The sequence below is a fragment of the Meriones unguiculatus genome, chromosome 7 (assembly GCF_030254825.1).
Source record: "Meriones unguiculatus strain TT.TT164.6M chromosome 7, Bangor_MerUng_6.1, whole genome shotgun sequence".
NCBI lineage: Eukaryota > Metazoa > Chordata > Mammalia > Rodentia > Muridae > Meriones > Meriones unguiculatus.
The window spans coordinates 105,598,711-105,623,977 of record NC_083355.1 but is presented as its reverse complement, the minus strand read 5'-3'; the positions used below and the strand labels follow the sequence as shown (position 1 = coordinate 105,623,977).

The following is a 25,267-nucleotide window of genomic DNA, read 5'->3' as shown; positions in this document are numbered from 1 at the left end:
CCACCAAGTCTAGCAAAGACGTGGGCCAAAATGATCGAGGGGAGTTTATTGCAACTTGGTAGAGAGAGCCTGAGCGCCAGGAAGCCACCGGGACCTGCTAGGACAGCATCTCCCTCAGCGGCGTCCGGGGAGCCAGGGAAACTGGGAAGGGGCGGGACCAAGGGCTGGGGGCGGGCCTTGGAGCCCCGCCCCTCTGTTAAGCAGCGCCTCTGACCAATGACGGCGCCAGATCAACGTCAGCGGCTCGGAGGCTGACCAATGGGAGGAGACGTCGGAGTTGCGCGGCCAAGTTGAGTCCTCCCCTCCGCAGGGGGCGGCGGGCGCGGCCGCGGAGGGCTGTGCGGTGCCCCGCCGGAGCCGGGGTGCGGTGGGTCGGCTCGGGGTCGGCTGGGTTGGCCATGGCGACGTTCCTGTCCGACGCAGGCGCCCGGCCGCGGCGGTTCGAAGCCAGCGCCGCAGAACGCAGGAAGTGGGTGGAAGTAGGTGTGGGGGCCCGAGTTCGGACTTGAGCAGGACCGGGGTCGCTTCTGACGCTGCTCCTGGGTCTCCCTCCCGGGCCTGGCTGCAGGGCCGCGATCGCTTCCCCGCCCGCCGCACCGTGCGCCCTCGGCCCGTTACCTCTACCTGTGCTCGCGTCTCTCCTCTCACCCCGCCAGCACCACCTTCCGAAAGGGCTGAGCTTTTGCGTACAGTTTATTCCATTGGTTTATAGGAATCGATTTGTCACCCTGGAGATCAAGTCTCTTAAACTTTGGGGATAAGGGACAGAGGGGAAAAAAAAAAATCTTAATCAGCATTTATGTTGCATTTTAAAAAGCTCCACGAGCAGGTGGAGTTTAGATGTTCGTGTTTGGGGTTTCTGGCTTACTAACTGTAGGTGTTTAATATTCCTTAGGTATTTAAAGCATGTGACGAAGACAACAAAGGCTACCTAAGCCGAGAGGACTTTAAGGTTGCGATAGTAATGCTGTTTGGGTACAAACCCTCCAAGGTTAGAACCTTTTCTCTCTTCCCCTCGTCCGCTTCGCCCTCCTCTTATTTCCTCTCTTTTCTGCCTTCCTCTTCTCCCTTCTTTGGATCCTAAGCAAATCGGCCTGGAGTACTTCTGCTGTCTGTAAGGGCAAAGCTCTGACTACTAAGCCGTTCCTGAGGAGTCTCCAATGCCGAATTCCCCCCCCCCCCCCAAAAAAAAAAAATCCAAACAGACACGAATTGGATATCTGTGCCTATGGAGTTAACAAAACGTCGCCACGAGCCTCTTATAATTTATTAAAAAAATATGGAATGGTAGAGAGGGAAGCCTGGGAGGGGCGTTGCATTAAAATAGGAGGAATTTACCCACTAGCTGATATGTATATTAGAATTTATGGGTGGCTTTGTTTAATAGGTAGAAGTAGTAAATTCATACAGTCCACAAAATCCCTTCACTTTCCTCTAGATTAGAGTCCCACTTACCAGTACTTAACCAGCTTCTTCTGTATTGTTCTACATACCTGATAGGCAAATCTACTGAAAATAGTTCCATGCTATCTTATTTTGACATACATTTTCCACTTAGCAGCAATCCCTTAAAAAAATAGTTGTATAGTATTCTCTTTAGCCAGTTTACCTTTTGTTATTGTTTGAATTAATTTCAGTTCCTGAAAGCATTGTTGCAGTGAGCATCCTTTTATATACATACACACTTACGCACACGCGCGCGTGTTAATCCTATTAATCCTATTTATGTATTAATCCTATTTATGTATTAATCCTAGATATGTAATTGCACTACTTGGGAGCATGAGCAGAAAGATCAGGAGCTCAGGGCCAATTTGGGCTACATGACAAGACAACATTTTAGAACAATGGCAAACAAACCAAAATACCAAGATTGCTAGAAATATAATTCCTAAGATAAGTCTCAGGATTTTTTGAATTTTTTTATTACCTTTCTTTTTCTATTTATTGAGAAAGAGATAGCAAATTAGACAGATAGACGGACAGGCAGACAGACAGGCAGGCACGGGTAGGCAGGAAGAAAGAATGTAGGTAGATTGTGGCCCAGTGAGTTTCACTAGAGTTGTTTACAAGAACGTGGGCACCTTACCAGGGTCTACACCACGGAAGAATGTGTCTCTCCCTCTCATAGCAACTGTTAACTCTGTATAAATCCTCAGGGCTGGGGGCTTCCTATGAACCCCTCTGCCTTCCCTGGCAGGACATTGACAGGCCCAAGCGTGTGTAAGTAATCACAGCTGTTCTGAAGTCAGTGGTGCAGAAACCGTATCATGCCCAGAGGTCAGCACTGCTTATCACTACCCCCACCTCTGATTCTTTCTTCCCACCCTGCTTCTCCTGCAACGTTCCCTGAGCCTTGGAGGGCGTATGTGAAACGCGTGGCCGTTACTCTCCAGAAAAGGCTGTAAGCTTCCTGGGTAATCAGATCACAGCTGAACCCCAATGAACCTTCTATTTTAGTGGAATAGTTTCCTCCTTAGCCCTGTCTTTGTGCTGTTCTGCCTGCCTGTTATAAGCAGTCTAGAGATGGATCCGTCCTTGTTAAGCTACTGAACTGGAACTAATCAGAGTCAAGACTGTCCAAATACAAAAGAGTAAAGTGCCACCATCAAGCAGAAGGATAGCTCAAGTCTGCCTAGAATGCCCACCCCTTCCCCCAAAACTTGATAGCGCTCTCCTGCTCCTCATGAGTCAGGGTAGCTAGAGACTTTGTGATATCCCATTTCTGTACCCTTCAGTGTACCAGACTGCACCGCAACTCCACAGTAAATATATTCTGCCCCCACCCCCAACACACACACACAAACAGACAGACACAGACACACACACACAGTTATGAGTTCAGTCAGAGTGCTAGCCTGGTCTGGCTCTGAAATGGCAGCTGCTTCTGCTAACCTGGAATCATTTCACCTGGAGTTCGAAGGCAGATGGCCTGTTTTGAAAGGCTAAATGTTTTGAAGCATTGCCTTTGACCTGGGATCACCTGGAAAGATAGCTTATCTCATTTTGCTTATCTACCTTGAGTATTTGTTTTAACTTTAGACCATGTAGAGAATTGAATGACAGGTACAGTAGTGTGGTAATGTACATACACTTGATGAAATTTGGCAACTTTTACATATTGAGTTTACTGTTTTGTTCTTATCCTTTTAAAAATTTATGTGGCTGGGCATATATTCAGGTGTTTGTGGAGGTCAGAGAAGAGCTTATGAGAGTCTGTTCTTTCTTTTGAGTATGTGAGTCCCAGGACTAACTCAGGTTACCAGGCATGATAGAAAGTGCTTTTTTATATATGCTGAGACACCTTACTGGCCCTCTCATTTTATTTTTTAGGAAAATGACATTTAACTGGTTACAGGCCATTAAACAATCAAGCACAACCATAGCAAATCATCTCTATACTTGTCTGGCATTTTACCAAAGAGGAACTTTTATCAGACAGGAAATGTTCAGTGTATACCTTTTTGTATTTCAAATTTTATGCTAGGTTCTGTGCTGGAGTTTGATTTCTCTCTCTCTCTTGGTTTTTCAAGACAAGGTTTTTCTGTGTAGCCTTGGCTATCCTAGACTTGCCTTGTAGACAAGGCTGGCCTCGAACTCACAGAGATCTGCCTGCCTCCCTGAGTGCTAGGATTACAGGCATGTGCCAATGTTCCCAGCTGGAGTTTAATTTTTAATATTGTTTTTGAACACATAAAATGCTGGTTATAAGTCAGCAAATTAAACAAGGCATATAAAAAATTCCTATCAGAGAATCTGTGTATTTTGAAGAATTAACTGCAAATTGTTATTTTGAGTAACCATGACACTGCAATAGTAGTTCACAGAAGACTTATACAGGAAGTCATTTATACTTTAATGTTTACACAATCTATTGTCAAATCTGTTTAATAAAAGGAGTATTTGCTAGCTGCTGGGGATGCAAAGTTGAATAAGCACAGTTTCTGCTTTGAAGTAATTTTCTTTTTGTATAGCTCTTAGGAAACTGATGTACATCAAGCTAGAGAAGACATTAACCAAATAGGAAGAAGGAGCCAGGTGGGTGGGCAGCTATAGTAGGCGTCAGCTAGACTAGAGAAACCCGACTAATGTACTGTGGAGCATCTGGGAGCCCTTTGTGGCAGTAAGACAAGCTATGCCCTGCTGTTTGTCTGGATGTGCTGGCAGAAAAAGAGTGGTGGCATCACCAAGGAGGAGAGAATTCAGAGGGAAATGGGTTCAAGGGTGTCAGTTGAGACGAGGGCAAATTGAGTTTCAGGTAGCTACAGGTGTTCCCTGTACATTTGATTACTAGACACTGTATGGAGGTTGGAGGTTTTTTATTTATTTTTTATGTTTTATAACATGAGGTTTATTTCCCTGTCTGTGCTACAAAGTTCTAGGTTGAGTTGGGTTCTTTTCCATGTTATCTTTTTGTTCTGGGATCCATGTTGGAAGTCCTGATCTAGATAAGCAATTCTTTTATTTATTTATAAATTACAGTTTATTCACGTTGTATTCCAGCTGTAGCCCCCTCCCTTCTTCCCTCATTTCCTCTCATGCCCCTCCCCAAGTCCACTGATAGGGGAGGTCCTCCTCCTCTTTCCTCTGACCCTAGCCTATCAGGTCTCATCCTTACAATTTGAGCTACCCCTAATAAACTGAGCCCCATATCTTCTTCCAGCCCCCCACCTCTCTACCCAAATGCTGTTCCTATATTTACGAGATAGGACCTCAAAACTCCATACAGGCCAGGCCACAGAGGAAGACAATGTAGCCAGTCCTGTATGGGGTTTTGAGGTCCTGTATGGAGTCCTGTATGGAGTTTTGAGGTCCTCTCTCAAATATAGGAATATAGGAACAGCATTTGGGTAGAGAGGTGGGGAGCTGGAAGAAGATACGGGGCTCAGTTTATTAGGGGTAGCTCAAATTGTAAGACCAACTGGCGTGCCATAGGATATGGATGTGAACAGTGCCAGTTCGAGGGAAAGCTTTGGGGACAGCTGCCTTTAACAATGGGCAGGGAGCTCATGACAAAGATGGACTGGGAACCACTGGGAAGGGACTCGAGGAAGCCGGGGACTCAAGATTATGTAAGAGTCAAGACTGGCACCAGGAAAAAAAAAATTGTTAGTTACTGTCAAGGCACAGCTTCCTTACTGCTTACAAATAAAGCCCCTATCACCAGTGGGAGGGAAATGCTCCTCTGCTAACTGAAAAATGAAGCTATGTAACAACTACTTTACACACACACACACACATACACACACACACACATATATATCAGAAAGGTTTTATTTTAGGTTATAATCTATATAAAAGACAGCCAAACTGCCTTCATCTATTTTAGTTAGTGGTCAGTAGAATGAAGTTTTGGGGTTCCCTTGGCAAATTAGTATTTGTTGTAGGTGTTAACGAACAAGAAAAACAACCATCACAATGTCAAGTGAGGTTATTCTTTACTAGGTTCAATAAAGTTGGCTTCCCATAAAATACGTGTCTTCCCTTACCCTGGGAATTTAGAACTTGTACTTTGAAACATCTGATAAAATTTTACATCCTCTTATTCTTTCTTCTTTTCTAGATAGAAGCGGATTCTATGATATCTTCAGTAAATCCCAACACTTCTGGTAATGTGAAAGTTAATATTTTTAGTAGCCATTCACAAAACTAAAATCAAGAACACTGTTATTAAGACAGATTGTACATTGTATTTAAACATGACTTTGCATCTCATTATTTAAAAGAAAAGCTTTAAATTTAAAAAAATGTTAGTATACAAAGTAACGGGTTTTATTAGAGTATTTCCTTACACATTTGGTCCTGACTTATCATCTTCCCGTCTCCCTCTTGCTGGTTCCCTTCCTTACCTCATAGCTCTTGTCTTCGTTCATGTCACATGTGTTCTTTAACTTTCTCTTTTTTTCTTATTTTCCTCCCAATTAAGGTCTGTGTATTTCCTCTCATGGTCCCCCTTCCAGTTTCATGTCTTGTACCAATGGCCCCCGACCAACACACATCTGAGTTCCAGATGTGAGAGTTTTGTTGTGTTGTTGTGTATTGGCATATGTATCTATGAAGAATTCTAGGACCTGCAAATTAAAGAAAATGAGTCTTTCTATGTCTGCCTTATTTCATTTTAATAGGATGGTCTCTAGTTGCACCCATTTTCCAGGTAACAACAATTTTTTATGGTAGACTAAAACTCTATTGTATTATATATCATATTTTCTTTACCCATTTTTCTGTTGATGGACATCTAGGATAATGGCATAACTTTGTGTTTGTAAATAGTGCTGCATTACAAGAAAGCATTACAAGTAGTGTGTTAGTCAGGGTTTCCTAGAGTAACAGAACTTACATATATTTGTGTGTGTGTGTGTGTGTGTGTATGTATGTGTATATGCACATGTATATATGTGTGTGTATACATATGTGTGTTTATATGTATGTGTATGTATGGTATTTATTTGAATGACTTACAGGCTGTGGTTCACCTGTGGAACCTGTAACATTGGTTCCAACAATGGCTGGCTATGAATGGAAAGTTCAAGAATCCAGAAGTTCCTCAGTCCATGAGGCTGGATGTTTCAACTGGTCTTTAGTATATGTTGGAATTCCAAGGAAGCAGGCTCCAATTCCAGTAAGGAGTGAATGGGCTAAAAAGATAAAGGCAAGTAGGCAAAGAGCAAAAGCTTCCTCCTTATGTAGGCTTCCAGGAGAGGTGGCCCAGATTTAAAAAAAAAAAGAGCGTGTCTTTCTGATACAAGACACAGATTAAAGGCATGTGTGTTTCTGCCTTAAGTTCTGGATTAGAAGTGGCTTTTCCTCCTTCAAATTAAGCAGAAATCCCTCACTGGTGTGTCCTCCATTTTTGGATTTTGGTTAATTCCAAATATAGTCAAGTTGACAACCAAGAATAGCCATCACACACAGGTATTTCTGTGGCATGTTAACTCAGAGTCCTTTAGGCTTATACCCAAAAGTGTATATTCACTTTCTCTACTCTTATTCAATAGTTAATTCAGTCTTAGAGAAGTACCACGTGAGAACTGAAAGGGATACAAGTAAGAAACAACTCAAATTATGCTAATTTGTAGATGATAAGAGACCCTAACGATTTCATCAGAAAATTGTTAAAGATGGCAAGCATTCAGCAAAGTAACAGGATAAAAAAACTAAAAGGCAAGAATCAGTAGTTTTTCTTTATATAAACAGTGAGCATGCTCAGAAATCAGGAAAGCAAAGCAGTCACACACATAATAGCTTCAAACAAACAAACAAAAAGGTTTCTATGGTACAAAGTTTAAAGCTCTGAAGAAATTAAAGATGAAGATAAAAAGTGGAAATCTCTCACTCGTGGGGTGGCAGAATCAACACAGTGAAAATGTGTGTACTAGCAAAGGCAATCTACAGGTTTTGTGCAAACCCATCCAAATATGTCCGTTAGACTGGAGGTATATAGCTCTATAGTTAAGACCCCTAGGTGTTCAGGACACTACACATGACCTGTGTGCTATTACACGACTAGTATGCTGTCTTCAGAAGCCACCACAACCAGTGGGTAATAGGCCCAGTATAGAAATACAGTAATAGTCAATTTTAAAAAGTCACTCCTTAAACACAAATTGGGAGCCATAGAAGTCATGCTTAGGCAAATTATAAGCCCAAACAGAGCAAATATGATGGTTTTAATCATCAACCTGATAAAATCTCAGCCTACTTGGGAAGAGAGTCTCAGTGAGGGATTGTGTTGACTGCATTAATGCGAGAAGACCTGGCCCACGGTGGTGGCATCATTCCCCGTGTTTGGGAATCTTGGACTGTATCAGTGGAGGGAATGAGCTGAGCACAAGGAACACAGGCATTTGGTTCTGTCCCTTCTCGACTGTGGCTGTGGCTGGCAACTTCAAGTTCTTTTCCTGCCTTTTCCCATAGTGATGGATCATAACGGGATTTGTAAGCTGAATAAACACCTTTTCCCTTAAAGTTCTTTCTGTCAGGACTTTTTTTTTTTTTTTTTTTAATCACAGCAAAAGGAAACTAGAGCAAGCCAAGTAGAAAAGTACCAAAAACAAACAAAAAAACCCAAACAACTAAAAATAAATAAAATGCAGTAGGAGATACTGTGACCTTAGTCAGTATGTCTTCTGCTTGGGTGTATGCGATTTCTCCTCCTTTCTCGAGTGTTTCTCCTGGTAGTCTCTGCTGATGTGTGGAGGGCTGTTAATTTCAGGTATCCATACATCTTAAGTCATTGTGTTCTTCCTGCTGTGTGGGACTCATGTTCCTCCCAGACTTTCCTAGGCCGAGCCCCACAGCTCTCACTGCCAGTTACCTACATCATCTCTCGTATTTTAGGGTCATACTTTCCACATGGAATTCTGTGTAGAGGGAGCGCTGAAGAGCGTGGAAGGCCTGGCTGGTTGGATTTACCTTTGGGGCTAGGTGTCTTTTTTTGGCTGGCAGGTTTACTCACGCCTGGTGGACAGATGTTCAGTACACCTCTCATGCTCTCTGACACCGCCTGAGGCAATGGCGGAGGTGATCCCTTCTCAGGCAATTCTCTGAGGTGTACAATAGCATCTTCAGGCTCCTGTCCCACCTCTGCCTTCATTTATGGGGCCCGCTCAGCCTAGCTATCTTTTCATCCATACGTAGCACGTTTAGCCCCTGATCATGTCTCTGCAACCTGCCCAGTGTTCCTCCAGATCACTGTAAATTACAGTGCCCATGTTCAGGGAAGGAAGCATCTCCTACAAGCTATCCCTGACTCCAGTGCAGACGAGCATTGTGGTGTAGCCGGGCACCTGCTAGTGCCACTCCTGGCTGCTTCTCTGTGACTGTCTCACATTAGCTCAGGCGGCGGCGGCGGCGGTGGCGGCTTCCTCCTCCCCCTCCCCCTCCTCCTCCTTCTTCTTCCTTCTTTTTTGCTTCTTCTTCTGCTTCTTCCTTCTTCTTCTTCCTTCTGCTTCTGCTTCTTCCTCTTCCTCTTCCTCTTCCTCTTCTTCTTCTTCTTCTTCTCCTGCTTCTTCCTCTGCTTCTGTTTCTTCTTCTCCTGCTTCTCCTTCTCCTTCTCTTTTAGCTGCTTTTCTCTTAGAAGTCAGCTTACTAGGTTGCACAGAGGCAGCCTCTCATTGACAGCAGTTGTTAATTTTGCCTGTCAGTTAGACACAAGCAAGAATCACCTGGAAAGGGTCTGGGTGATTGTTGCCTGGATTAGGTTGGTGCTTTGGTCATGCCTATGAGGAGTTTTTTTATGTTGAGTTATTGGAGATGGAAGAGCCACCCTGAATATGGATGGTACCGTTTCATGGGCTGGGCTCTGAACTGTCTGAGGAGAGAAAGCAAGCTGAGAGCTAAGCAGGCATGCATCCGTTTCTCCCTGTTCTTGACTGTGGTTGATATGGGACAGGATGGCATAAATCTGACACAGCAGCTTTCGCACACTGATGGACTGTAGCGTGGAATTGTGAGCTAGAATAAACTTTTTCTCCCCCAGATTGTCAGTGTTTTATCGTTCCAACAAATTAAGACATTCACTATCTTATCAAGAAGTTCTTCTCATTTTGATTTAATTTATAAGCACAATGAGTTTATAATGGGAAATTTTAAACCATTCAAAAACATAAAGACAAAAATGTCACTTATAATTTAACATCCATAGGATGATTCTGTTTTGATTTTCTCTATGTGTCTGGGGGGGGTTAGTGTAAACATTTACCTGTCTTGTTACTGTGATAAAATACCTTACAAAAGCAACCTAAGTAGGAAAGAGTTAGTTTTGGGCTCTATTTCCTGGGTATAGTCCTTCATAGCAGAAAGTCATTCATGGTGGAAGGAGTTTGAGGTGGCTAGTGACATCTCTAGAGCCAGGAAGGAGAGATCAAGGAATGCATATTCAGCTTCCTCTGTCCTTTATTCAGCCCCAGCCCTAGCCAATGGAATGGAACCACCCACATTTAGCTAATCTGGATGCTCCCTCTCACACAGGGAGTTTCCATGGTGATTGGAAATCCTTTTCAGTGAACAGACCAGGTCTTACTATGTAGCCACTGGTGGCCTCAAATTGTGATCGCCCATCTTGGCTTTCTACATGCTGGAAACACAGACTTGCTCTACCGTGTCTGGCTCTGATGCTGTTTTCTGACCTGAGCAGCTGGAGGACTGAGAGTAATGCTGAACTAGGAGGGAAGGAAATGTTTGAGGCTGGGGGAGGTCAAGAGTTTATATTTTAGGATGTTGCATTTCAGAAGTCTTAATCCATATGTCAGATCAATTAAGTGTTTGCAAGTGGAACGCAGGAGAGCTCTGGGCTGAAGAAATAAAATTGGAATATTAGCATGTAGATGGCTTTTGAAATCATGCATGGGATGAATCTACATGGACAGAGATAGGCAGATAGATCTTAGGAACTGTACTTAATGGAGGAGTGGGTCATTTGAAGGATGAGGAAAGGGTAAAAGACACTTAGGAATGGCAGACAGGAAATCATGAATGTCGGTTGAAAAGCCAGAGGAAGTGGTAGTTCAAGTGCTGCTGACAGGTCAGGTAGCAGTGTGAGGATTACCCACGGTAACCTGGAAGGATGTGTAATGCCGACAGTGTGTGGTGATGTCACTAGCCAGGCTAGAGTTAGGTTGGTGGTAAAAGGGGAGTGTGACGGTGTGACGGTCTGAGTAGTCTCACAGTAAGCCTGGAGTGGCTGTGGGTCAGAAGATCTTTTGTTTGTTGTTTTTAAAAGATGGAAGAGCATGCCTCTGTGCTTCACGAAAGGGTCTGATGAAGAAGGAGGGAAAAAGGAATTGGAGAGCCAGAGAGAGAGCCAGCTAGCAAGTGGGCACATACCTTCTGTTTGAGGAGAGGGACTCCAGGTCATGCTGGGTTGGTTTCTCGAAGCTACGCCTTGCTTTGGGAAATGATTTAAAACTTACAAAAGCTGCCAAATAAAAATAGTAAAAAAAAACAAACAAACAAACAAAAAAAACCAAAAAACAGCTTTATTCCCTTTATCCAAATTCATTTATTGTGAATATCTTCCCATTTGCCTTATCATCTGTCCCCCTATACTGTGTCTTTTCCCAGGACATTGGCTTTTTTATTGTTGTTGTTCTTGCTTGTTTGTTTTTTAAATTTACCATCTATATTCTGTCTTTACCACTTGATCTAGTAATGTTCTTAATAGCTTTTCTCCCCCTTCACTACAAGAATTAGTTTTTGGTGTTATATCCCAATGATGTGGAATGTTTCTGTAACATATTGATAGCATTGATGACTTTGGTGAGTCTAGAATTCGCCTCACTTGTTGCTTAAACTTAAATTAAGTAACTTTAAGTATAAAGGCACAGATAAGATGATGAAAAACATATGGTACTAATAGCAATCAAAAGTCAACTAGGTAAGATAAAGTACAGTAAGCTGACGTGAAATGAAGGGATACTGCAGGAGGAGCATGCTCATTTCAGAGTTCCAAGACTCGCTTCACCAAGGATGCTAAACAGTTGTCAGCAGCAAGGAGACCCCAGCCAGTGAAGCTGTAGATGGTCCCCCTCCTCCAGCATGGCCAACCAGCAGCTTGCCCAGTTGTCATCTGTAGAGTTCTCCCCTCAGGAACTACCAGGCCAGTTCTTCACAAGCCTTCACAGTACCTTCATGTAGCAGGCATATCTTATGCTACATTCGCCTTTTGTGTTCCAATTATATTAGAATCAATAGCAGAGGTTGTGTGCGGGGGTCGGGGGGGACAGTCCCAGCTACTCGGAAACTAAGTATCTATCACATGTCAGTAGATGAGGCCCCAAATAATCGGAAAAAAGAAATTACAAAGATTAAAGTGGAAATCAATGAGACCTAGAGGAGAAAGCCAAAGGAACTAAGAGCTGCCTTTTTTTTTTTTTTAATTAGCGAATCAATAAAATGGAGAAGCTTGCCCACATAGGTGGGGGGAGGGGAAATTACCAATTTCATGAATGACAGAGGTAGATGCCATGGTTACCTAAAGGATAATTAGGATATGTAACTTAATACCAACAGTTTAGCAACTTAGATTAATTCACTAGATTTCTTGAAAGACAGAACCTACTAGAAACCCAAGAAGAAAGAGATAATAGGAGCAGTCCCATCTCTATTAAAGAAATTGAATTTTTAGTGAAAACCCTATAAAGGAAGCTCTAGGCCCACATGGTTTCAGTGATACGATCTACCAAATATCAAAGAAAGAATAATAATAAGTAGTGGGATTTACAGTCTCTGCTGTCTTTCTTCTAAACATTTATTAAATCGTAGTCATGTTTCTCTGGGTGTACTTTCCTCTCTATTTTTGTATGTTGTAAAATCTTACACTTAAAAAATGTAAAAATGGGAATAAAAACAAGTAACACACATGTGCTATCTAATTAGTACTACTCACGGTTTTGTGTAGTCAGTTAGATTGGTTTGCGATTGTAAGCCTTATCCATGCAAAGCTTGTAAAAGTGTCTATTCCACAGACGCCGTTCCTGGTGGAGAGACTCCTGAGGACTCGCTGCCAACCTTGGCTCTTCACTCAGCAGCCTTTTTCGTTTGTGGTATTAGGGAGTATGCCCAGGGCCTCGTGCATCCCAGTCAGGTACTTAGGCAGTGAGCTCTATTCCCTAGCCTTCCAGTACCATGTTGGCATTACAGGAGCCATAGTGCCGTGATATTCTGAAATTGTTAACTATATTCTCATATACTGTATCATATCGTAAGAGATCTTTTTCTCTTAAGATTTATTTTATTTTATGTGTGTGGGTATTTTGTCTGCATGTGTGAACGTACGCGGTGTGAGTGCCTGGGTCCTGTGGAGGTCTGGAGTGGGCTTTGCATCCCCGGAGCTAGTGTCAAAGACGGCTGTGCAGCACCACGTGGGTGCTGGGAGCCAAAGCCAGGTCTTCCGCAAGAGCGACAACTAGCCTTACACAGAGCTTTCTTTCCAGTGCTATCGTAAGATACCTTCGTGATACTTAGATGGAAACCACATTTATTCGTTCTTATTTTTCAATTTTTTGCATACATGTCTGCTTTCCTGTATACACACCTGTATGCAGGTGCTCACAAAGGCCAGCAGAGGGCATTGGATTCCCTGGAAGTGGAGTGACAGGCATGTGTGAGCTGCCTAGTGTGGGTGATGGGAACCAAACCCAGGTCCTCTGCAAAAGCCACAGATGCTCTCAACAGCTCAACTAACTGTCCAGCTCGTTTTGTTTTTTAATAAACAAGCTTAGATACCCTATATGAAGTATTACTTTTAGAACTGTATTTTCAGAATAACAGGTATTTTACATAATCCCCAACTTAATATAGCTTCCCTAGGCTTTTAATTTTTTTGTTTTTCAGGATATTTTTCACACTTTCAAAATATTTTTTTCTCTGATGTTCAATTGGTTGTAATGTCTTGGTGGAACCTTCCCTCCATTCTCCCCTCTTAGAGCTTCCGTGTTTTTATTCCAGTCTATAAAGAGTTCTGTCTTTTGGTGGGAGGCTTAACTGCTTCCTTAGTACCAACTGCATTTCTCTGTCCCAAGAATCGCCTGATAATTAATGGACTTTTCTGCCTGCACTAGGGTCATTATTTTTATATGGTATGTCTCTGTCCTGTGACTTTTCTGGCATGTTAAGTATGGCTGGGGCTGAAAGCACCTTAACAGAGATCATTTGCACAGGACTTTTTCTTATATATGCTTTCTGGTTTTGCGTTAAGGCTCTGACTTCATGAGGAATTTTTAGTTGTTGGTGGTCTGTATTTTGTTTTATTCCTTCTTTGAGAAGGAGTGCCAGGCAGCTCAAGCTGGTCTGAGGCTCTCTAAGAAGTTGGCTGTGTCTCCCTTCCCCAGTTCAGGGACTTCAGGCAGTGGAGCTATTTCTTTAGTCTTCACACTGCAGAATTTCTCTCCTTCGCTACAGGAATCAACTGTGAGGTTAACTTGACTTTCTTTAGTTTTATGAGGTATACGTAAATGTGTGGATTCTGAAAGAAAGCCTTCCTAATTCTTTACCTAATTCTTTTCCTGTGGAGGAAGTTCTTTGACATGACGGTTGATTTCCAGGGTAACGTTCCCAACACTCAGAATGTCCTCAGGTCTCTTCCTAATAAACGCTCGCTCACATTTAGTAAGATATAGCTAAATGAAAAGGTATTCCCATGTGAGGTAAATTCATAGGTTTTCACCCTGTGTAAAAAGTGGGGTGTGTATGGAGGATAAATTCTGGCAGAAGGTTTTCTGTCTTCATTCCAGAAGTGTTTCCTGTGTGTGTGAGTACTCTGCAATTAAGTCAGGTTTGGTTTGTGGCATGCCATCTATACTCCCCTTCTAGGTGTTTGTTCTGATGTGATCATGAACTCTCCGTTTTTGGTGACTCTGTAGTGACTGAGTGCTGCCTTCCTTCAGAGTGCTTGTCATTTGCACTGGTCATGGAGCTTCCTTTGGGCAGCTTTATTGTACAGGCACAGCTGTTCCGCATTCAGTACACTGGCGTGGCTTCTCCCATGCCTGAGTTCTGTGCATAAGAGGCACATTTTCTCAGATTCAAGATGTCCAAAAGGTTGCTTCACCTGGAGTTTTTCCGAACTGTAAACAGACTTAGAGCTCTCTAACTCTGATAATGTGCTTGGGAACTTACTCCAGGATGCGCTTCCTTGCACTTAGTATTAAAGAATGATTCTGACAACCATTTTTCAACCACGTCATTAGGATGCTTCTTTCCGTGATTTAATTTTAAGGTGTATTTCACTAAGTGAATTAGACATTTGAGAAACTCAGGTGGGTAGCAGAGGAAGGGATAGTTTAAAAGGTTGAAAGGTTGAGATCAAATGCAGGTGCCTAGTGTCTTGTTCCAAATTACCTGTGATGACCTGCTTTTGACTCCAGGCTTCTGGTATTTTCCTTCTCCCAGTTTGAGATCAATATCAAATTATCTTTCTTAGAGCATCTCTTTCTTCAGGATTAGAGGGATACATTTAGATAACTCGTGTACCAACTCTCTCTGTCCAGCTTCAGTGTGTGTTTATTTGACTGGTGAAAGTCGAGGCTACAAACCTCTAAAAGAAACAGTTAAATAGCTGTTCCGTAAGAAATTACCATTGAACTCTGCTGCTAACATAAATTCCTCCTATTAGAACTGCCAATCCAAAACCAATTTCACACCATCAACTCCTTTCCTCCCCAGTAGATTACAAGGCTCACATTTACCACATGGCCTTTTTCTCGAAAGAAATGGATTATGAACAGATTCAATGTCCTCAAATATCTTGTTCCTCCCTCTCCGTAGAGTGTTTTTCACATTTATTTTATTTTTTTATATGTGTGAGTGTTTCGCACATCTGTGTGTGCCTGTGGGTGGCAGTGAGCCACGACGTGAGTGCTGTGACCTGCACCCGGGTCCTCTGCCAGGACAATAAGAGCTGTTCACCACTGAACCATCTCTAGTCTCTCTCCATAATGTTTTGACTGAAGGAGTTAAGTGTGGGTCTTTGCTTCCTGGAACGTACCTACTTTGATAATACGTTTCCCAAGGTTCTTGTAGGTATTTGAACTGGGAATTCTCTTTCTGCTACCCATAGTTTGTTGTTGTTGTTGATGTTTGTTTTTTTTTTTTTGCTTGCTTGCTTGCTTGTTTTTTAAAGACAGAGTCCCATGTAGCCAAGCTAGCTTCAAACTTTCTCTTTAGTCAAGGGTGATCCTGAACCTGTGATCCTCCTGTCTGTATATCCGAAGTATTGGCATTAGAGACCCAATTCACCATACCTGGCTCCATAGCTCTTCTTTAAGACAAGGCATGGCAGGTGTCTATGCATGGCTCTTTGCCTGAAGAGCTTCCCAGATGAGGTCCAGACCCAAGTCCCAGGTTCACCTTGCCTCAGCTGCTCCTAAGTAAGGACTAAATTCTGAAGATCCATTTCATAGTTTTGGATAGTACCTGGATGTCTAGGTCCATTTTCCAAGGGCTTGTAGTCGTCTTAGAAGATGGGTCATGTCTGTTAGAAGTTCCTTGTGACAATTAATAAAATTTAAAGTTGGATCAAAGCTATTAGAAATAAGTATAGGATATCTGGAAGAAAAGTACATGCTGGATGAATTTGGGGGAATTGCCAAATGAGTAGCAAAAAGGCAGTACTGATATTTTTACTCCTGAGACCCAACAAGCAAGTGGGTATAAGTAACAACCATCTAGGTTAGCCAAGACAGTGGCCATGTAGTTAGGGAAGCAACAGATCTCCAGTGAAATTGATGTCATTATACAGGCTTCCTTACTTAGTGGACTTTGTTCATAGCTTCTCTGAGTACATTAGTGAAAGAAACTGGCAGCTAGAAGAGGCCTGGAAACATTCATCTGTCCCCTACTTTAAGATAAGGAGGCTGATACAGAAGAGAATACGTACTGGCATTTGTACTGCTCTTTATAAAAGACATTCACATGTGCTACATCATTTATTATTTTATAGACAATAATTACAGGTATCTTTTCTTGAACAGTTACATGTGGCTTTGTGAGGAGGACTGGATAGTAAATATTCAGTCAACTTTATGATCTTATCAAATGCACCCTCTTTAAGACGTTAAAAATGTGAAACGTAGGGTAGTTAGGTCATTTGCCCAGAATGCCACAGCTGGCTGGTAAGGAGCAGACCAAAGCCATCTGGCCCGCCACCTTGCTCTCATGGCTACCGGTAAACCCTTCCCTTGATTTTCAGTGGTGCAATGGATCAGGTTTATGATTACAGCAGGACCGAGGCTGGTATTCACTTCCCTAAGGAACATGGTGAGTTGAAATCAGGAATGGTATCAGTTTACAGGTGGCAAATCAACAGGTTCTGTATCAGTAGTTGCTGTTTTCAGAGTTCGTTATGAATCCTAGCATCCAGAGCAAATAGAGAAACAAGTAGAGTGGTCAGTGTCCACATATTATAAACCTCCCCATGAGGTGGGGGTGGGGAGAGGGTTAGAGCTAGGGTTAGAGTTAGGGTTAGGGTTCAAGTTAGAGGGTTGGAGTTAAAGGGCTAGGGTTGGGGTTGTGGGGTTGGAGTTAGGTCCCTGCGATAGTTCTTCTATGCTGTCTTATGGAGGAGAGGCTCCTGAGTGGCTATCCAAGTCCATAGACAGTTCGGGATACACAGCAGTAACTTTTGTGGCTGCTCCTTACATTTTCTTCAGTGTAGGTCCATGTTTAATGCCAGGACATGTCAGCATGACCTAATGAAAGTCCAAGACCATGGGCCCTGAATATAGGACTCTGGGAGATCAGTTGCCATTGTAGGATGAACCCTAGGCCATTGCCTGAATAGCAGCATGCTAACTTTATCCTGTTCTCGCTCACTGTATGCTAAGTGATCATGACAGATAAGAGCCAAGTGAGCATGCTCCTGAGTTTTCACACAGCTATCTCCATTTCATCCCAGTTCTTTATATGGTCCAGTTCTTTGAGGGTTGAGGGCAGAGGTTTCGGGGTGTGTGGGGACGGAGGGCAAGTACTTCAGAATTTTGCTTTTGTTTAGTGACTAGATTGAGAATATTTTTTTCCGTAGATCATAGCCTCTTTAAAAATAGCCCATTTTACTTTCATACTTACACAAGAAAAGGCCTTCCTGGAAGTTAATTTTAACCTTCAAATTTGAATGATGGGAAAATCAAAGGGATTGATTCATCCTCATGGTAATTATGGGCTGTTTGACTCACTCATGCTATCCAGCGTAAGTTCAATTGAAAAATAATTTGTAGATGATTAGGTTAATGGTCAGTTGGCTTGTGCGTCTTGTCTATTACTGTCTTGCCTGATTTGCCAGCTGAGTAAATATAATATTTTCCTAAATCTAAATTTCCATTTGTTAGTCTTTTTGGTCCTGTGCTTGCGTGTGTCAGGCTCCTGTTGAGGACGGATCTCGAGGTGTACCAGGAGTAAAGTCTTTCACCTTTCACTTAGCTTCTTAGTTCTTTCCATCAGCAGGAAGCTGCGCGCAGACTGAAGCTGCTCTATCCGAAGACCGGGCATGTTGCCCACATGTATGCTCTGTAACTTCATTTCATCCTCCATTTAGAGAATGGCGACTATCCTTCATTGTAGGGACAGAAAAGAATTGGGAGACCGACACAGACCCCAGGTCAATTTGTGTTCACAAATATGTTTCATGTGGGGCAATTACAGGAAGGACATACTGCCACTTCTTTCGAGGCTGGACATTGTGCTAATATGGTAGATGGGAATGCTTGAGAGGACAGGAAGCTTCCTTCCTGGAAGCAGACATTAAAGGTGGGTAAGATTCAGGTAAGGGGTGGAGCCAAGAGGAGAATGCAATAAATGAATGAATGTAGACCATTGCTAGCGGCTTTCCCCAAGCTCTTGCAGTTCTGCCCGACTCTGCTAGGCATAACTCAGCATAGATTCAGACTTGCCCATACATTCCACTGCCATAAAAGCCCTGGGGATCATCGTGGCTTTGCTGAGGTGTTTATCCCTGCCGAGGCAGGCTAGGCTGTCTGCTCTATAAGTTCTCCTCCTGCCCACCTCTCCTAGACTCCTCCCATCCCCCGTCCCCCATGATATTAACTCTCAGGTCTCCTTGTAGCAATGCTGTCCCAACACTCTTCTCTTAGACATGATCACCCTAATCTTTCATGTCTCAAGCCATTAAGAAAGCATCCTTCTCAAACCAGAATACCTTGGGGTCCGGCCACCTCCTGCCCCATAAGGACTATAATATGTGACCGGAAGTGACCCCTGTTCAGCCTTTTCACTGATCTCACGAAGCTGAGAGCTGGAAAGGAGGTTTAGGGCCAGTCTGCTGGGAAGGTTGGGGCTGTGGCTTGCCGAGTGAGGCGGGACTTGGCACTGTAAGCACTGCGCACCTTTGATGCTTTATGATCAGGAGATGTGCATACTAAAAAGGAAATGATCCCTGTCCACGCTCATAGGGAGAAAATCTCTACTCTGCTATAACACATTTTTAACTCGTTTCCCTCTCAGTGGTAGATAAAAGCTTGATTTCTTCTAGTAATAGAGTGTCCATCCTCTTTATTCCACTTTTCGGCAGGCAGGTGGAAGACAGTATTAGTCCTTTGAATTTATCCATCCGCCTTGCTCTGACAACTCATCATAATGATGTCGCTTTCACTTTCTGGCCTTATAGTCTTTTTATACAAATACACTATACCTCCCCCCATCATGGCTTCCAAAACTCATAATCTGCATTTTATTCCTTAAAACTAGAAAAGGCTTACATTATACTTAAAAAAAAAAAAAGCCACTTCTTCCTTTTAAGCCCTTGGTTTTAGGAATTTCAGACCTTGGGAAAATTAATATGTGGTACAATGAGCTTGAACCTTGCTTTCTTTGGACTAGTGTTATAGCCAAGTAACCTGGCATTTTTATTGTTTTCTCCTTCACTCTCCCTGGGTTTATTGCAGTTTCTAATTTGAGCTCCCTATGATAGGCAGACACCAGACTGCTTCGTTTTCAAGAGGATTTCTCTGCGTGCACTGACCCTGAAGCTTAGAACTGTGAACCACAAAAAGATATACATAATGGAACGTTCAAAGAAAGAATTTGTGATAGTTTTATTCGATTTTTTTTGAATACATTCACCCCTGTGGTGAAAGCTGATTACCCTCCTAGGAAACAGGCTTTTCAAAAAGTAGGGGAAAAAAATCATCTTTGTAGTCTTTTTCTATATGGCCTATCTGCATCACACATATTAAGTAGTTTGGGGAGTAAAGATAAATACATATCTTCATCATAGCGCATGAAAACTGTGCATTTTGCCAAGGATAGATTACAAAAAGGAAGGACATATTTTTCAGTTGTGTTGAAAATGCCTGGACTTACAGAGTCAGGAAGGATTTGTAAAAAGTGTTGCTCCAGACCCTAAATATTCTTCAAAGGCTGTGTATTGACAGCTGGTTCTCCAACCTGTGATGCTCCTGAGTGGTGGTAGGGCCTGCAGGAGGCAGGGCCCAGTCCAAGGAAAGCAGGCATGCCCTTGAAGGGGATGCTGGTGTTCTTGTCTCTCCTTTTTATATATCTGACACTGTCCAATGAACAGTTTCTCCCATCATACATTCCAGCCGTGATAATAGGACCCAGGGATCATTGACTGAGCTCTCTAAAACCAGAGGCAGGGATAAACCTCTGCTTCCTTTGGTTATTTGTGTTATTTGTCAGCATGGCAGAAAGCTAACAGCTGCTAAGCTGTGAGCCTCAGCCTGGAGGCCACTCCCAGTGACACTACTCAGCAGGGACATTGGGTACTGGCTTGTTATTAAAAGGGATCTTGCTAACATATTAAAAACGACAACAACAACAACAAAAACAGTCTATACTAGTGAAGTCTGGGTACACTGGCAGATTGTCCACACTTCTGAGGACCTGTTAGTGAACACAAATAGACACCAAGACCTTGTAATTCTTGGTGTCAGTGATGTTGTGGCTCTGATTTGTGACTCCAGTAGAGTGTGTGTAAGTCACTGTTTAAGTGGACAGTGTGCACAGAGAACTCAGTATTGCGTTTGCATTTAGAATTTTCCAGAATGCACTCTTTTGCTCCAGGGCAGGGGCACATATAATGCATCGGGTATGAGATCTGACATAAATGGAATTATTGAGTCTTTGTGAAGTGGTAATTTTCGTTTTGACTGTTGTGACAGCAGGTGGAGCTAGTAGTAAGAATTCTATTTCTAGGCCATTTGAAAGGCAGCAAGATCTACAAAGCTTACATCAGTGTGTTTGTTGCAGAGCTTTAGAATAGTAAATTATTAAGTATTAGCTTTGGAAAGCGATTGTGGTATTGTAGAAAGAAAGCCGTGCAAAATGAAAACCTAGTCTCCAGAAAAGAGGCTTGCATTCAGATGTGTGTGGCCCTGAAGACAACCTGAGGGCATGCTGTGGATCATGTGTTTACACAGTTTTATGTGTACCCAGCTCCTCTGACCTCCACTGAGTTTAAAATATTAGATATATGACTGTGGGGAAAACAGTATGAAAAGACATGATTATTCATAATAGAGTTATTTGTGTTATTGGATTATTTTTCATTTTAAGTGGTACTAAGCATGCCATTTAAATATTTTTTTCTATTAAAACCTAAAGAACATTTGCTTTTTATACTGTACAATCGTGGAATGGTGGACCTGCATACTTTATAATTCCAAGTTTGGATGTGTTGTCCGGATATGTAATAAAAAAGACAGCAGCATTCATCTGCTCCCTTTTCTTACGAATCACACACTGAACCATGCACTGCATTCTGCCCCTCATTTCTCTGAGTGAGCTGCAGTTACCAGAGCAGATCTTAGGCTAGTATTTTCTTTCGCTCTGAAGGCTGTTTTATTCCTAAAGCCATGGTTTACTTAACTGGCCAGGTAAATTAAAAGTGACTTACTTTTTGCCATTGCTTTTTGGAGATAAAGATGATTCAAAACACACATGTGTTTAAATTTTTATTTATTTTATTTTTATATCCCATATTTTATCCCATATATTTTTATTTTTATTTTCCCCTCTCTTCTTTCCTCCCAGCCTCCCCCCCTTGCCCAATCTACTCCTCCTCTTTCTCCGTTTCTCTTCAGAAAAGGGTAGGCCTCAATAGATACCAGCCAGCCATGGCATATCAAGTTTCAGTAAGACTAGGCACCCCCTCTTCTGTTAACACTAGATGGGGCAACCCAGTAGGATGAAAGGGACCCCAAAGGCAGGCAATCGAGTCAGAGAATCACTTGCTACTCCTGCAGTTAGGAGTCCAACAAGAAGACCAAGCTGTGACATATATGCAGAGGGCCTAGATCAGACCCATGCATACTTTCTGCATGTTGGTTCAATCTCTGTGAGCCCCCATGAGCCCAGGTTAGTTGAATGTGATTTTCCTTGTGGTACCCTTGACCCCTGTGGCTCCTACAATCCTTCCACCCCATCTTCTGTGGGATCCCCCAAGCTCTGCCTAATGTTTGGCTGTGGGTCTCTGCATCAGTTTCCAGCAGTTGCTGGGTGAATGCTCTCTTATGACAAATGGGCTAGGCAATCAATCTATGAGTATACTAGAATATCATTAGGAATCATTTCATTGATCTTTTTTTCACTTTATCCCCCCCCCCCAGTCTTGTTAGGGTCTATCTTAGATCTCCTCTGGAGCTCCTCTGGGAGTGGTCCTCCAGGCAGTGTCAGGGGGTGGGCTCCCTCAGGCTATGGGTCTCAATTTGCACCAGCCATTGGTTGGCCACTCCCACAAGTTCTGCGCCATCCTATCTATAGGCATGACAAATTGTCGGTTGGAGGTTTTGTGGCTGGATTGGTGTCCCAGTCCCTCCACTGGAAGTCTTGCCTGGTTATAGGAAATAGCTGGTTCAGGCTCCATAGCCCCCATTGTTCCAAGTCTTAGCTAGGGTTGTCCTCAGAGATCCCTGGGAGCTCATCCCAGCGATGCACTCCCCAGCACATCCCAGTTGTCTTTCTCAGCACCCTCCCACTCTGTCCTCGCTCCACCTGATCTCACCTGTTCCTGTCTCCACCCTTCCATCCGGAACTCACCCTTTTCCCACAATGTCTGTTCTATTTCTCTTTCACAGTGAGCTCTTGTGGAAAATAAATATAGCTATTAATGTTTATTATTAAAAGCCTATAATTATTATGGCAGTGTTATTTAACCTGCTTTCAAATCAATAAAAGGCACAGACACCTGATAGATTTTAGATAAGTCTTATTTTACCTGGGGCTGGGCAGACAATAACCCCCTAAATTACCTTTACCTCCCAGCTCTCATCCCATGCCAATTGCTTTAATAATTTCTATCTGGGCTACTTCCCATCCATAATTCCATAAGTACTTGCTTATGTTTCTCCCCTTGGCTGCTTTTCTTTATCCACCCGATCCGGCCAGGTACTTCTCGCCAAGCTAACCCATGGCAGGTTCTGTTTCCTTCTGGCTCCTCTTTCTCTCTCCTCCCGTGATCCTTCTGTCCTCCAAGCCTGCCAGCCTTAGCTCCGCCCCTCACTTCTGCCCTTCTCAGGTATAGGACTTTTATTCAGCCAGTCAGGGAGGTGAGCTTACACAGCAGTACTTGGGGCATGTGAGTGTCTGCTCATGAGAAACAGCAAGCGGACCCTGGGGAGCAACATAGTCAACAGTCAAATGCAGAGCACTAAGACCGTGCTGTTACAGCAGGAGTCACACAGCCCCCCGTTAGCTCTCCTTGACACTTAGCTTCTTTAGTCTGTGGATTGTAGCAGGGTTATCCTGTACTTTATAGCTAATATCTGCTTAGAGGTGAGTACATACCATGTATGTCTTTCTGGGTCTGAGTTACCTCACTCAGGATGATCTTTTCTAGTTCCATCCATTTGCCTGCAAATTTCATGGTTTCCTTGTTTTTAATAGCCGAGTAGTATTCCATTGTGTAAAATGTACTGTGTTCTCTCTATCCATTCTACAGTTGAGGGTCATCTAGGTTGTTTCCAGTTTCTAGGTATTACGAATAAAGCTGCTATGAATATAGTTGAACAATTGTCCCTCTGGTATGGTGGAGTGTCCTTTAGGTATATGCACAGAAGTGGTATAGCTGGGTCTTGAGCTAAATCAATTCCCAGTTTTCTAAGATACCATCATATTGATTTCCATAGAGGTTAATGGGCTTTTTATGTTTTTTTTTTTTTTGCTGAAAATTAGAAATTATATTTCCATGTTTGCTCTTATTTATTACTTACCTGTTACTTACCCAGCAAGCATGTAATGAACGCCTATTAGACACAGGCATCATGCTCAACACCGGGGATGAACTCTGAATAGTACCCTCTCCTTTCCCCTAGCATCTCTCAGCCAGGCATGTGTTTAGGCCCTCGCCATAGAGCCTCATCCATTCCTTAAGTGTGTTGTGACCGCTAGGCCACTGGTCACAGCAAAGGGACTTAGCTGAGACACATCAGAGACCCTTTCAAGTGAGGTCGTGCTTCGGTTGCATCTGGGAGGAGATGTGTAATAAAATTTCACTAGGAGAAATAAAAGGAAGAGGTGCTTCCAGGCAGAGTGTTTACATATGCCAGGGCACCAGATGCTAGGAGCCTGTGGGTGCAGGAAGCACCAGGATGTTTGCTAGAGGGACTGGAGTGTGGGCCGGCGGAGGATGCTGGTGGCTCTTACAGAATGCACATCACCCATGAATAAATTATTCAGGAATCTCAACAACTTGAGATGTGATTTAATTTATTAGCTTTTGGAGTTCATGAAACTAAAGTTATGGATATGATCTTTGGGAACATGCATGGCTAGACTTCAGTTTCAACCTCAGCTAGCCTTTTAAAATATGTTCTCTGGTCACAGGGTGATTAGATGGGAATGGAGCTGCATCAATCTCTGTCCTTAGCAACTACAGGGGGAAAATTCTGTGTATGCTAATTCAGTGCAGTGCAGTCTGTGTCTGAAGGTGCTGCACTTCAGCCAGCTGTGATGGAAACGTGGACTTCATCATCGTTGCCCTAACAGTGCAGCCCAGTTCCGTACACAGCAGTTATGTCACATTCGCCATTACAAGTGATCTGGAGGTGATTTGAAGTTTATAGGAGAGTTGTGTAGGGTTACACTCAAAACACTGTATCATTTGGTATAAGGGATTTTTGCATCCTCCAGTTTTGGTATCTTCCGGGGCATATAACCCCCATCCTTCATGGACACCAACAGACATGGACGGCTGTACTTACTGAATGCCTGCCGGATGTTGTTGCTGGGAGGTAATGCCTGCTGCCTAGCCGAGGACGGCCAGCTGCCTCCTGGTCATTTTCCTTTTAGCTGTCTCCGAAGCGTAGTGCAGTTAACACATTGAAAGTACAGTGCTTTGCCGGTCCCCTGGTCCTACTCTTTCCCTAGGCCTTTTCATCCCTTTAACTGACACCTCAGACAGCCAAGTACTCAATTCAGAACCTCTGTGTTATAGGTGACATTTCACCTGCCACATCTAACTCCTCAAATTGTGTCATTTCTGTTCTAAAGCATGGCCTTCCACCCCACTGCCTTCCACTGCCAGTGCCCACAGGGCTCTTGCCTCCTAACCTGCCTCTCCTTTTACATGGTTGCCTTTACTCCCAGTCCCTTTGCACCGCAGCGATAACGCGAAATACATTTCCAAACTTTAAACCAGATCACATCACTTCGCTATGAAAACCTTTACTGACTTTCTATCGCAACTTCAATGAAACCCTTGTTATTTACTGCAGTCTCCAGGAGCTGAGAGTTCTGGCCCTCTGGCCCTCACCACCCTTGTGCTGCATTTCTCCCTCTTTCTTTGAACCTGTTCTAG

General features: G+C 43.1%; 1 protein-coding gene across 8 annotated transcripts in view; it reads left to right on the top strand.

The window, feature by feature from the left end:
- Positions 1–25,267, top strand: part of Efcab11 (EF-hand calcium binding domain 11) — a 218,423-nt gene that overhangs the window by 542 nt on the left and 192,614 nt on the right. For 4 of the 8 annotated variants that reach the window (XR_009593056.1, XR_009593054.1, XR_009593055.1 and 1 more), the window contains exons 1-3: positions 292–479; positions 896–991; positions 5,564–5,609. Coding sequence is in view for 5 of the 8 variants with exons in the window: in XM_060388034.1 (XP_060244017.1) it covers positions 399–479; positions 896–991; positions 5,564–5,609 (223 nt within the window). In the remaining 3 variants the exon portion in view is untranslated. Of the gene's footprint in view, positions 1–287; positions 480–895; positions 992–5,563; positions 5,610–25,267 lie in introns of those variants that run through there. The other 4 variants (XM_060388036.1, XM_060388035.1, XM_060388033.1 and 1 more) reach the window with 3 other exon arrangements.